General features: G+C 38.6%; 1 protein-coding gene across 18 annotated transcripts in view; it reads right to left on the reverse strand.

Annotated features, from left to right (window-relative positions):
* Window positions 1–14,881, reverse strand: part of RIMS2 (regulating synaptic membrane exocytosis 2) — a 799,605-nt gene that overhangs the window by 336,958 nt on the left and 447,766 nt on the right. For 17 of the 18 annotated variants that reach the window (XM_045004549.1, XM_045004555.1, XM_045004557.1 and 14 more), the window contains 4 exons: window positions 13,526–13,645; window positions 10,036–10,135; window positions 9,374–9,497; window positions 3,227–3,273 (listed from right to left, as the gene is read on the reverse strand). The exons of the other annotated variant lie outside the window; for it this stretch is intronic. In XM_045004549.1, the coding sequence (XP_044860484.1) occupies window positions 3,227–3,273; window positions 9,374–9,497; window positions 10,036–10,135; window positions 13,526–13,645 (391 nt within the window). The remainder of the gene's footprint in view (window positions 1–3,226; window positions 3,274–9,373; window positions 9,498–10,035; window positions 10,136–13,525; window positions 13,646–14,881) is intronic. 18 annotated transcript variants of the gene reach the window in all.

Here is a 14,881-nt window from a genome sequence, read left to right on the forward strand (position 1 = left end):
ATAATGTGTGACACGACTGCTCCCACTCCATAAGGGGAGGCATCGCAGGCCAATTGCAGGGGTAAGGATGGATCAAAGTGCGTTAGAACTTCAGAATTTAACAATGCATCCTTAGCTTTGTTAAATGCAACATCACAGGCTTCAGTCCACTTCCAGGGCTTGCTCTGCCCAAGGAGCTCGTGAAGTGGTTTTAGCAGTGTGGCTAACTGTGAGATGAACTTTCCATAATAGTTCAGTAGTCCTAGAAACGAGCGCAGCTGGCTTACATTTCGTGGTGGGGGAGCCTCCACAATAGCTTTAACTTTTGCAGGGGCCTTATGAAGACCTGCAGAATCGATTATGTGTCCCAAATATTCAACAGAGGGCTTGAAGAATTCACACTTGTCTTTGTGAACTCGTAGGCCATACTCTTCCAATCTTTGTAGGGTAGCCTCTAAATTCTTTAAGTGATCCTCTTCATTTCTTCCAGTGACCAGGATATCATCCAGATAGCACTGAACTCCTGACAAGCCACACAAGATCTGGTCCATAGCTCTCTGGAACAGGGCGGGAGCCGATGTTATTCCGAAGGGTAGGCGACAGAATCGATAAAGCCCCTTATGAGTCACAATAGTCAACAGCTCTTGGGACTTTTCATCGACGTGCATCTGTAAATATGCTTGACTCAGATCAATCTTACTGAACTTTTGTCCCCCAGCCAAGCCTGCGAAGAGGTCATCGATGCGGGGAAGCGGGTATTGCTCTGCACACAACACTGGATTGACAGTGACTTTAAAATCCCCGCAAATCCGGAGAGAGCCATCTTTCTTCACTATTGGAATGATAAGAGTGGCCCATGAGCTATGGGTAACTGGTATTAGGACTCCATTGGTGACCAGGCGCTCCAGGTCTGCTTCAACCTTTGGCCTGATGGCATATGGCACAGTTCGGGCTTTCAGATATTTTGGTGGACTGCCAGGTTTAATGTTCAATGTCACAGTGATTCCCTTCATACTTCCCAAATCATCTCCAAAAACAGCAGCATGTTTCCTTAGTATAGGGGTTAGACTGGTTTCTTCTTTAGTCATCCGGTGCACTTCTGCCCAGTTCAGTTGAATCTTCCCAAGCCAAGACCTACCCATTAAGGCTGGGTAGTTACCTCTCACCACAAACAGTGGCAATCTAGCGGCCTGTCCATTGAGCTCCACCTTAACATCAATAGTGCCCACCATGGGCACAGCTTCTCCCGTATACGTCTTCAGAACAGTTTTTGTTGCCTTAAGTGGAAGATGCTGTAGCTTTTCTTTATACACAGTCTCAGAGACCAGCGAGACAGCTGCACCGGTGTCCAGTTCCATGCGTATAGGTTTGCCCTCCAATAAGGGGGTTACCCAGTATTCATGTGAGCCCGCTGCCAAAGACAAAACATGCAGTGGCACTTCCTCTTGTGATGAGGTGTCTCCTTGATCATCCTGGGTCTGCTCTAGAGTATGCAAGGTTCCTCTTTTTGTCGGCCAGACCACAGGCCTCTTTTTCTTTTGTTTACAGGCACACTCAATGTGTCCCTTTTTGCCACAGTGTCGACACACCAGGTCCTTACACCAGCATTCTGATGCCTGGTGTCCTGGCTTACCACAGCGGTAACATTCTTGACTCTGCACAGTTTTGTGGGTCGGTTCTTGTGACACTTTTTGCACCCTAGGGGGTGCACCGATGTATTGTGCCTCCCTTGTAGCCAGTTCCATGGAGACAGCAATATCAACAGCCTTCTGTAAGGTAAGCTGAGCCTCTGTCAGTAGGCGCTTCCGTATAGCTTCACTGTACAGGCCACACACTAACCTGTCACGCAGGGCATCATGTAACATTTCTTTAAATTCACAGTGTTCTGCTAGCTTTTTTAAAATGGCTACAAATTGTACAACTGTTTCATCTTCCTTTTGGTCTCTTTTGTGGAACCTATATCTTTCAGCAATTACCAGTGGTTTTGGGGAAAAATGGGACCCCAGGATTTCCACAATGTCACTGTAAGATTTAGTTGCTGGCTTAACAGGGTGTAGTAAGCTGTGTAGCAGGGAGTAGGTTTTAGCCCCTACAACACTTAAGAATATTGGCACCTTCTTCGCTTCTGTAATGTCATTTGCAATAAAAAAAAGCTCAAAACGCTCAGTATACACATGCCACTGCTCTGTATTCTCATCAAAAGGCTCCAGGGGCCTGGTCAGAGTAGCCATGATTTTTAGTTTCACTTTCACAGTCAGTGCAAAGAAGCAGCTTTTTTTCTTTGTTTGGTCTTTACCTTGACTTCTACTTCCTTCTGTTACTGGAGCAGCACCAGGATCCCACCCTCGTCGCCAGTGTTATATCCTTGGGGCAGCCGGAGTAGGAAGCAATCACTTGAGGCCAGAGAGCAGACAGCTAACCAAAACCTCCATTTTATTTACAGACCATAATACTCTAACTCAGTTGCCATAGCAGCAAAAACCATGACAACCAAATACACAACAGCAACAACTTCTGCAAAGTGGGAGATGACATGTTTGTGATGTTACAAGTAGAGTAAAAGGAAGATATCAAGTTATTATACAATACAGAACACTGGATATTAATATCCCACATCTTGTAAAAAAACATAATGGATTTTATTGTAAGGCTTAGCTTACCAGTGAAGAGTTATTGTAGAAGCTTGTTCACATTACTACAATTAAATTTGTGCCACCACTTTAATTGGTGGTGTTTATTATAACAGCACAGTAAAACAGCCATAAAAAATAACTCCAGATGAAATCTGACACACGGGTTCTAAGCCAAGCCACAATTTCTTTTTTCCCGAAATACTGCTTTGGTCAGTTATACTGAATGGTCTAACTGAAACAGAAGTGTGCTGATTTCAAAATATCCATCTCCTTACAGTTGAAATGCAAAACAGCAAAGTACAGGAAATTAAACATTAGAATTGACATTCAGCCCTTTATGCACAGTATTTACCACTATGTTTTTCTTTTCTTTTTATTAAAGAGCAGCATGAGTTTATAAGAGAATGTCAAGCTTAACTTTAAATTCCTGACTTTTGACAGTTCATTATTAAACACAGAGAGAGAGAGAGAGAGAGAGAGAGAGAGAAGGTAGATGAGACAGATATGTAGACAGACACAGAGACAAGAGTTACACTGAAAATAGATGACAACTTTTCCATTTGTGCTCACATAAGGGAGATTTAAGTTTTTCCTACTCAGTATATGAAACTTACTGGACTCCAGTTGTGCATGTGTACTGTCAGGTATTCTGGGAATATCCCTGTAAGTACGAAAAGCAAGACAGTTGGATCCTTTATCTAACAATAGTATTAAAAGTTCTGTCAACTATAACACATTTCAAATCACCACATAGTACTTTGAGAAAACCATACATCTACTGACTATCGTCAGCCAGAGGGAATATTTACCTCCTCACATTTTTACATAGCTATGTCTATATCTATCTATATATAGTTCAAAAACAAGTAAAGGTCTATGTTTAATGAATGTAACTGAGAACCCATAAAGTCACAGACATTGTGGCTGAGTAAATAAAATGAAAGAAAAAATACAATCATTCCAAAGTTAAGCACAAACTAGAACTGTGAGTTTGTTGTGATGATATAAACCACCTTAAACAAGTTGTATCCTTAACACTGGTTGTCTCAGTGTGTCCATTACTAGCAATGGTCATGGCATTGATAAAATCTTACTCATTCTGTAAAAGTCCATAATTTTGTTTGACAACAGGACAAATAGACAGGAATAGCCTGAATATATTATCTTCTAATATGTGAAAACTATTGGCAATCAGTCTGAGAATGAACACAGGTGATAAAAAACATACAGATCACAAATAAATTTATGCCCAAGTAAGGGTAAGGATTTGACTTGAATCCCCGAACCAGGATCTTCATTGTGCAGGCTAACACAGCAGATATAACTACTTAATACTGTCACATGTACCTACTACTATATGAGGCAAAATGTCATGTCAGATGCAGCTCCATGTACCAACTATGTCACTTTGAAGCACTGATGTTCCAATGATTAAGTACCTCATTATGCCTACAGCACACAGATGTCTGTTTTCCCCAAGATATGCATATGTAACTTGCATTATATGCTGGTAAGAACAAATACTTTCAAAAGCACTGTAAGGCTATTTGGACAAAACAGGGTCAAATAAAGAACTTCAGCTGTGAGTCAGACTAAAAACAACATTAAAAGTAATTATTTGTGTTTAAATGTGTTTGAGTTTGTGTATATAAGAGGAAAATGCAGCATTAAAAAAATCTTTCCAGAAACATCTGGTATCTGACACAGTAAAACAAGTCTATAGTATGATTATCAAACACCTAATCTAGTAAAAAAAAAATTGTACAGCCTTACCAAATGCTTCTTGAAGTATTACAGATAATTAGAAAGATACCCTTATTTAATGATGCAGGGATCTTTCTAAGTTCAGTGGTGTTGCAGTATCCTATAATCCAAATGCATCACAAGAGATGCAGCTGGCACAATAAATCATGTCTAAGGAAATGTTGCAGTCTATCATGTTAGTAAGTAAATGCATGTAAGGTACTTATTAAGGCTATTGTATAAAAACATATTCAGGCTTTCACATATTCCACAGCCAAAAAATTTACAGCATAATCTGCTCCTTGCCCCTTGGCTCTGATTTGTGGTACAAAATCTAACCTGTCATTCAAAAAATGTATTTTTAGCACACAGGGTTGTGAATAAAACCTTGAAAATATGAACCAACATGAACAGATGAAGTAGTGTCTTCCTGACTCTGCAGATAGCTGAAACAAGAAAACTGAAAAATATGAGTCTTCCATTCAGCCCCCAAAAACCTATAGCTTCCAAGTTCTGCCCAGCTACATATGTGACATTCCTTATGGATGAGAGTCACTGATGTTCCTCACCCATTCTTCCCACCAGTGGTGTGGTTAGGACACAGAGCTGCAAAAAAGTTGGCAGCTGTGACTGGGGTTGGTATGTGTTGTTGAAGAGTGTCTAGGTATCACAATGTAGGTGTGTGATTGTTTGTGTATTTCTGGGGTTGGTGAGAGGGTGGGTCTGAAAGTTGTTGGGGAAAGTAGGTGTTGTCTGGAAGGGTATACCTGGGGTGGGAGTAATGAGGGCAATGCGGTTAGCAAGTGTTGGGGGATATCTGAGATGTTAGGAGTGTGTTGAGGATTAGGGAAGTTGAGAAGAGGTTAGCTCAGGTCAATAATGGGCCCTTAAATATTTGTCCCCACGAGCCATTTCTTTCCTATTTGGATCCAGCAGGGACAGCAGTGAGTGGAGAAGCTAAAAGGATAATTTGCTGCATGTAGAGCATGCAGCACAGCAGCTCCCTACAGCTGGAAAAAGCAACTGTGGGGATATCCCAGAAGCCCAGCTGGCTATATGAGAATCCAGCTAGGCTGCAAAAATGCATCACAGGGCTGCCTGATATAACATGTAAGATATGTGACACCTGGCAGCCGTAGGAACCAAAAGTGGCCAATTTAAATTATGAACATTATTAACTGCTGCATTGCTCACAATTTCAGTAGAAACATGAAGCCAATGTGCTTATCCCAAACTGTCTCCTAGGCCTCCTCAGATTCCAAAAGTTCCAACTCTCCCCTACCAACTTTCCAAAACCTTCATCTGACAACTTCTGCAATACAGTTATGTGTTGTGAATTCAAAAGTTTGTGGTATATTGCAAATTGAAAATGAAGGACCAGTTTAAAATAAATTGAATTTAATATAAAAACAACACTGTACTGTACTGATTGTTCTTTCAGTTTCATATTGAGCTAAACAGTCTTTTATTAATTTAAATGAAGCTAGCGTATAATTACTACTCTACTGTACCAGAATGCCACAGACTTTAGGGACCTAAGCAGCAACCTCCATTCTAGGACACCACTCTAGAATATCTCTATTACAATTCAGCTCCAGTACAATCCAGTACAATTCAGCTCTATCTTTATTAGTACACTATCCTTAGTAGGCAATTTTCCTTTTTTATTCAGCTCTTGATTTGCCATTTAAGGTGTGTTTCACTGTATGCACACTTGATGGGATACTTAATAAAATATATCATGTTAGGCCTTGGTTTAGACAGAAGTTCTCAAATTTTTGTACTGGTGACTCCTTTCACACAGCAAGCCTCTGAGTGTGATCCCCCCCCCCATAAATTAAAAACACTTTTTATATATTTAACACCATTATAAATGCTGGAGGCAAAGCAGGGTTTCAGGTGGAGACTGACAGCTCGCGATCCCCAATATAATAACCTTGTAACCCCCTGAGGGGTCCCAACCCCCGGTTTGAGAACCCTTGGTTTAGAGCGCTCATCTGCGTTAATACCATATATATTAACATTTTTAAAAAACTGAAAAAGCTACTGTACTTGAGAAATAGCCAATCATCACTCAATAGCAGCTCATCCATTAGTATTCATTTTGAGAGAGAGAGAGAGAGGGACAAGCCAAATGCAGAAATCATTAATTCATTTCATTTGCGGGAGATCTTCCAGTATCTACCATTTCCCGCTCCTTTACTACCCTAACCTATTATCTTCAGCCTCCATATTAAGCAACCCATTGTGCATTGAAGGAGAACTGAATATAGCTCTCCCTGGAATATGTCAATACACTTCGAATGTCAGAGTGGGTCACTTAAGAATTCCACAAAACACTCTCTTTCTTACACAAGCTAATTACCAGGCTCTGCCAGTCTGGACAGTTCTGGCAAAAAGCAAGGTCTGAACTTGAATTTATCACACCAAAAGAAGCCCCACAGGCTATCTTAATAAACAATCTGAGAGATGGACATTGGTGTCAGTGTAGTTAGAAAGGTCTGGCAGGTGCAATGTGAGATATTGGTGATTTTAACTGAATTAATGGCCTTTTAAAAAACGTTGTCAGGTCAGGAACCTCAACTCTGATTCCTTTCTAATTCTGCATTGATTATGATTTGACTCCCATCAGCACAACCTAGCCTTACAGATTTGTGTCTGCTTGGATCCAATCCAGTACGACGTATGTTATCCAGTCACAGTCTGGCTGTGACTGGAAATCTTCCAATACCACCTGACAGTCTGATATTTCCAACACATTAGCTGGAATCTAGTAAGAAAAGTTTGTCAGATTTAACTACAACCAAAACTGAACTATAATACAGTTTTAGTCTCAAATTCCAAATAGTACCTAAATCTAATCTGGATCTAGAACTCAACACAGCCTCCTTGGCTTACCTGTAGATGAGACAGAGAATTAATCATATGAGAGTCAAGTAAGTACCTGAAAAGGGAAACCAATCATTCTGAATTAGGACCTCACCTATAAACCCACTCAGATTAGCCACTGGAGTACTGGGGATGAAATACCCCTCTCTTCCAACAGGCCTGCAGCAACACACCCTGCCAGGGAAAAGCGAATAGAAGTCTAGCATGCAGAACAGGCACCTCAGCTCTGTCCCTGCTCAGTTCTTCAGCCAATGCAGCACACTGTTGTTGACATGGGGAATGAGAGTGTCTTGATAACCTACATCATCTTCCTAATGCAATTACAGAAAAACTGTTCTGGTAACAGCATATGTGGTGTCAGGGTCAATAAGGGGACATCATGGGGAAGGGAACAACAGCAGAGAGGAGATGGAGCACTGGGAAGAGAGGAGAAAGAGGACACACAATGATGGGAGAGCACAAAAAGAAAAGAATGAAAATGAATGACTTAAGTTTGGGATGGGGATTGTATTTTAGCTTCTTTAGGTTGCCACCATGAACTATAATGCTAGCTGAAAGTAACAGAGATATAAAACTTACTCCTATCTGAAAAAAATGTGACTCCTCCCCATCTGAAAAAGTGTGCATGTTAGTGTGTGCCTTATTATTATTAATGATCATTTTTACAGCTTCCCAAAGTGTTAGGTTTTTTACGGAACAAACAGAAAGATCTAGTCCTTGCCTTTTGCAATCTAACACATATGTAAGAGACATTCTCCCACCCTACAGACAAGACAGACATTAAAATTTTTGTTCATTATTAAATGAAGCTTTAACACAAAATATCCTCAAATTAAACCCATGCAAATACTGTAACATGAAACTGAACCCACATAGAAATATCCCAACTGAAATATCAAACCATATTACATTTTTTCTTTGGAATTATGGTTATTCATCACCATGACATTCAGAGATCACATATCTGTAGTTTGAAGCTAGAGGAATTTTGTAATTATAAATTCAAAACCAAAGAGATATCATCAGATACACAGGGCTATATGCAACAATATTAGATTCAATACAAATTACGCAAGGCCATACGCCTAGGGAGAGGAAATAAATTAGGGAGGTAATAATGCCCCTCTTCACAGTCATGTGGAATAATTCAGATACTACTGGGACCCACAGGCTAGGAAAAATATAAACATAATAGAGAAAATAAAAAGGGCAAAGAAAATGATATAAGCATGGGAGAAGAAAACATATAAGGAGAAAATGAGGGAGCTAGGAAAAGGAGGACATGGCCACCATCTGTAAATACTTTGAAGGAATTGTATAAATGAAGGAAGGGATTTATTCACAGTCTCTAAAGACAATAAAGAAAAGAGAAATGGCCTGAAGCTAAGAAAATGTTTAGGCTAGATATTAGAAAATAAATCTCAAAGGTAAGAGCAATTGGGCAATGCAATACACTAAATAGGAGGTGGGAGAACAGTTTAGATAAGACATTAGTGTTAATTATGTACTGAGTTGTGCTAATGCTTCACTGAGGGATATCATGTGCTAGATGCTAACCAATCATTTATTAGACTGTCTATTCACAGCTGAGCAAGAAGAAAATCTGGTTTCACTACATGAGAGAATACTCCCTATGCATTATATTATCATTGTACACATTCTGACAAAAACTCTACATTGCAGCATATCAGGAAATGGGTCCGGATTCATTATGGGTCACACTTTGACCAATCCATGTGTGGATACAAAAGTGTGGAGCAGAGACAAGGAATAAGTTGCTTCCCCTAAGCAAGAGCCAACAATAATTGCAGTGCCTTTACTGTCCTGGACAGGGATTTGCCATCCATTGAGAAGAACATATTCTGGATCCTCTCAAGAGGTGATGTAGCAGGCATGTCCAATCTGTGCATCAAGAAGCTCCAGAATGCCTCCTAGAGCTCTCTCGACCACCACCCATTTGAACCCAGGCCTAACGGGGACAATTTGGCCCTACACTCATGCTTTTTGATTATAGAATATTGGGAACTATTTTATAATCTCTATAAACTCTGCACAATACATGTTGGGTCTAAAGTGAAATGTAACAGCACTTTATTTTAATCAGTAAGAAAATTTAGAAAACAACTCACCCAATCGGCCTTGAAACGACAAGCTCCACTTGTGGCTCAGGCTTGGATTCTAAAATGATGTTATATACCTCCTCAAAGGTGGCTCCTTGCAATAGCCTTCCATTCCATTCTAACACTTCATCGCCTGCAATTGCAGTAATAATTATCTTCTTAGGAAAAAAAAGCTAATCCTATGAACTGCACTGGTAGTGACAACTTCCCTATTCTACTACAAGCTTTCTGAATTGTGCAATCTGTACTCTAGAACAAGTCTAGTGTCTTAAATATAGTAGAGGTCTGGAGAACTAAAAGCTTCCCAAATGACATCTTTGTTTGGATAAATACCAGCAAAATATTAACATTGCAACTAAGACAACTACTGCCTAGTAAAACTAACACAGTTATTCACCAGATATGGCATTGTTGTTCTGGGTTGTTTTTTAAAAGTTAGTTGCTTTTTTGAAAAAATGTGAGAGTTGATAGAGCCTGTAAAAGTGTCAACATGGATAATCTAGTTCTAGTGACTGAACGTAGGGCTTGGTTTTAACTTTCAAATTTATCAGCTGCACTACTATCACTCATCACATTTAGTATGCATGATTACGTCAAATTAAATGTATCAGAACTTATTCTCTTGCTTATTGTCTCCTGTACAGTAGCTCATTTCTAAAGCAGACACATACCTGGTCTAAGATGTCCCACTGTATCAGCTAAACTTCCTTTTTTTACTTTGGTGATAAATGCACACAGCCGACCAGTTTCAGTCATCTTTCCTCCTACAACCTGTTTGGAAGAGAAGGGTTTTCACATAAATAGAATTATGTGTAATGATTCAGACTTTATGGCAATATCAACAAAATAATTACTGGTAGTTGATTTATTTTTTTTAAATGCAGCCTAGGTGAGGTAGATTCTGGTATACATGTAAGAAAAAACAAACCCCTCAGAATATTGGCTGACTGGCATCTACTCTGGATATTTAAGTGGTTTAAAGATAAATCATTGCAAATATAGAATTTTTAAGTTTATAAACTATATGGTTCATGTAAACTGTGTAAGCTTACAGTCCCAACACTGAAAACTGCTAAAAAAAACGCAACATTTAATGTACCAGGGGCTAGACTGTTCACATCAATAAAAAATATACCCTCACAACTGTAATTTTTAGGGGGGGAAATCCTAGTGTATGCTGTTCTATCTGAATGCATACAGCTCAGATTGGTATTACAGGGTTTTGGATGAAGGTATTCAGAGAGACTATACTTCTTAATTTGTAACTGGAAGGCACAAAATTCATTGCTATTAACTGACGATGTAATCTTCATTTGAAATCATTTAGTTACAAAAAGAAGCATTTTTGTAAAATCTATTTTACATTATGTTTCTCTTCCAGGAGAAATATCATAAATGTTGACTATCACTAAAAGTAAATAAGTCTCCAAATATTTAATATTTGTATGAAACTTTCCTTTCTTCCTAAATCGTTTTTCACACATACACCTTCTTCCCCACTTTTTTTTGCTTCTTCTCTCTCCCCTGCATACAGTAAAAATATATTTAATCTGTAAATGACTGGTTTTGCCTCAGACAGTTTTCCAAAAAAACCACCCACCAATCTTTGAGTGCCTCATTTTGTGAAAAATATAATATTCTGTAATGTTGACTCTTTTTCTTTGTTTGATTTTCTTTGGCTCTAAGGTGGTGCATTTTTTTGATGAAGAAAAATGTTTGTTCAATCTATTTGAAAGTGAACTTTTAATTGCATAACAACAGAATTTGTGCTTATAACTCTATTTTCTGCTTGAATCATTTACCTTTAATATAAACCTCTACCTTTAAGGTACAAGTAATTTGCAAAATGATATTACTAAGCATAAGAGTTTATTCAAAGGGGTAAATTAATTAATTAATTACTCAATCAAATCTAATTTGGTTCATTACGTTTATTAAAAATACTTGTTGTATTAAGGATCTCTCTCTGTATGGAGATGAGGCACATTGAATTTACTATGTATCTCTGAGAATCAGGGAAGAATGTATTATACAGTATAATCTTCTAATTCTATACCTTAGATTACTTAGTTTTTATGCAGCAATAAAATAATAATATTAAATCTGTTTTATGGTTAGTTTTACAGCTTAAAGAAACAACCTGATAAAATTAAAATCCATGACAGAAAAAATTATTTTAAATAATTTTTCAGAGCAATTTACTGTGGTTAACACAATAGTAATTCTTGCGCTCAAAGTGCTGACATATTCCACAAAACAAAAAGTACATCAATATAACAGAATGCAAAGTATTTAATAATTATTGACAGTGATACTATTATCCCCTTGTCTTAAATTTTCTGATCCTTAAACAGTGCAATACATACCAAAGCAATGATTCAAGCTTGCATTTTCTCTGACCTTGTTCTCTCACAATGTTAACATTTTTCAATTAGATAAAAATTCCAAAAATATTCTAAAGCAGATTAATATAGCTCATAATAAATTATGTTGACATAATCCCTATTTATAGTATCCCATACTACAGACTAAGCTGTGCACTTGAACTGAAGCCAGTACTATGTTAAATGAAGAATATTAGATTAATCAAACTTGTTGACAATTTGCCATAAATAAAGAAGTTCAAACCACATTTACAGGTTTCTCTGCATTCTTTTTTACAAAATGTTATTAATTCTTATTCTTGTGCTAGTATTCTGTTAGGATTACAAACTATTATCTCAAAGTCATAGAATCATAGAATCTCAGGGTTGGAAGGGACCTCAGGAGGTCATCTAGTCCAACCCCGGGCTCAAAGCAGGACCAAACCCAACTAAATCATCCCAGCCAGGGCTTTGTCAAGCCTGACCTTAAAAACCTCTAAGGAAGGAGATTCCACTACCTCCCTAGGTAACCCATTCCAGTTCTTCACCACCCTACTAGTGAAAAAGTTTTTTCTAATATCCAACGTAAACCTCCCCCTCTGCAACTTGAGACCATTACTCCTTGTTCTGTCGTCTTCTACCACTGAGAACAGTCTAGATCCATCCTCTTTGGAACCCCCTTTCAGGTAGTTGAAAGCAGCTATCAAATCCCCCCTCCTTCTTCTCTTCTGCAGGCTAAACAATCCCAGTTCCCTCAGCCTCTCCTCATAAGTCATGTGTTCCAGCCCCCTAATCATTTTTGTTGCCCTCCGCTGGACTCTCTCCAATTTATCCACATCCTTCTTGTAGTGTGGAGCCCAAAACTGGACACAGTACTCCAAATGAGGCCTCACCAGTGCTGAGTAGAGGGGAATGATCACATCCCTCGATCTGCTGGAAATGCCCCTACTTATACAACCCAAAATGCCATTAGCCTTCTTGGCAACAAGGGCACACTGTTGACTCATATTCAGCTTTTCGTCCACCGTAACCCCTAGGTCTTTTTCTGCAGAACTGCTGCCCAGCCATTCGGTCCCTAGTCTGTAGCAGTGCATGGGATTCTTCCGTCCTAAGTGCAGGACTCTGCACTTGTCCTTGTTGAACCTCATCATATTTCTTTTGGCCCAATCCTCTAATTTGTCTAGGTCCCTCTGTATCCTATCCCTACCCTCCAGCGTATCAACCACTCCTCCCAGTTTAGTGTCATCTGCAAACTTGCTAAGGGTGCAGTCCACACCATCCTCCAGATCGTTAATGAAGATATTGAATAAAACCGGCCCCAGCACCGACCCTTGGGGCACTCCACTTGATACCACAAGATACACATGAAATGAGTAACATGAGATACAGATATGTAAGTTATAAGCTGGCAGATATATACTAGACAACAAATCATAATAAAGCTGAAAATGTATTGCTTAACAATCATATAGAATAAATAAATACAAACTAAATCACAACTTGGTTTATTTAAAACATAAAAGTCCATAAATGCAATTAAAAACAATATAGCATTAACATGAACAATGTTCCAACACTCTTCTAGTAGACATTTTATTAAGCACATCTAAGACCTTAAAAAAGTAATCATTTTGATAATTGAAGACAAAATGTCATTATACTGTATTTCTGAGTGTAATGGCAACATTTAAAATAATGTCTTCCTTACATATTAACCTAGTTTACTGAACTTTAAATGTAATTACTTAACATTTAGCTAACAAAGTAATACATATTTTCAAAATTGTCCATTACTAACCTTCAGTCCAAGCACTGCTCCCGAATCTCTAGGCACGCTTCCATCTTTTAGTCGTTTATTTAATAAAATCCGTCCAATTAGACGGTCTCCATCTTTGGAAGGTTGCCAGGTCACAGGATGCTATGATAAAGTGTTAATGGAAGACATAGTGAACACACTTTCTCAGAAAAAAATCTCAATATTAATTTTTTCATTTCCAGATAAGTTTACAATTTTTAAAAGCAGTATGATTACACCATGATTAGTTTCTTAGAAACATAGAAATAAGTCCTGGAAAAGACATATTACGTCATTCATTCTATCCCTAAGCCATTTAAAGAATGAATAAAATCTCTACCTCACAAATGTATTCCTACACCCAATTTGTGGAATATCTATAACTATCTTTATGCATAACATGTTTGTTTACATGTTGTTTTAACTGTATTAGCCCAAGGACACGAGAGCTGCAAGGAGGGTGAGGTAATATATTTTACTGGACTAACTTCTGTTGGTGAAAGTGACAAGATTTTGAGCTTCGCACAGATCTTCTTCAGGTCTGGAGAAGGAAACTAAAATTTTAAGCTAAACAGAAGGTGGGACAGATTGTTAAGCATAAGAGTTCACAGATGCTATAGGAAAATATTTAAATGAAGTGGGCAATTAACACCTCTTCAATCACAGGCAATGGAGGGTTAGTATGTAGCAGGGTATGTCACAAAGTTGTTGTAATGGATGATACAATCAGTGTCAGACTTGATGAGGATTTATTCTGAATGAAATCTTTTCCAAACTCCTTCTTCTAGCCTTCAAACAAAATTCTAACCTCACCAACCTCATCAGACGGAGCAAGCTCCCCACAGACCAGGACACATCAACTCAAAACAGCACCAGACCCTGACAAACAAAATATAAAAAACCCATAGATGTATCTCCACCCCTACAATGATCAACACCTCCCCCACAAAATACTTTTCAAGATCCATGGGTCCTACACATGCCCATCATATGTGGTGTACTTAATTCTGTGCATCAAATGTCCCACCAACACCTATGTGAATGAAATGGTACCCCAGAATTTGACATTCCTGCATGTAGCCCAGATGGGACAGTACTGCAGTCAGTAATTTTGTATGTTCAGCCACTGCCAGCTGAAAACCAAATATCACATTGCTAGGAAAATCTTAGGCCCTGAGCAGTAAGGCCACGCAGCTTCATGTCTGCAGCTTTGCTTTCAGAATGGGAGGATGGGACAGAAAGTTAACAGATTATAAATATGGAAGAGAGTGAATAGTGACCTTGATTTTAAGTGCCCCAACATGTTGCTATGATTAGAAATGTTTTGATGATAAGAGATAATGAGCAGTTTTGCTGAAA

This window comes from Mauremys mutica, chromosome 2, assembly GCF_020497125.1.
Source record: "Mauremys mutica isolate MM-2020 ecotype Southern chromosome 2, ASM2049712v1, whole genome shotgun sequence".
NCBI classification, from domain to species: Eukaryota; Metazoa; Chordata; order Testudines; family Geoemydidae; genus Mauremys; species Mauremys mutica.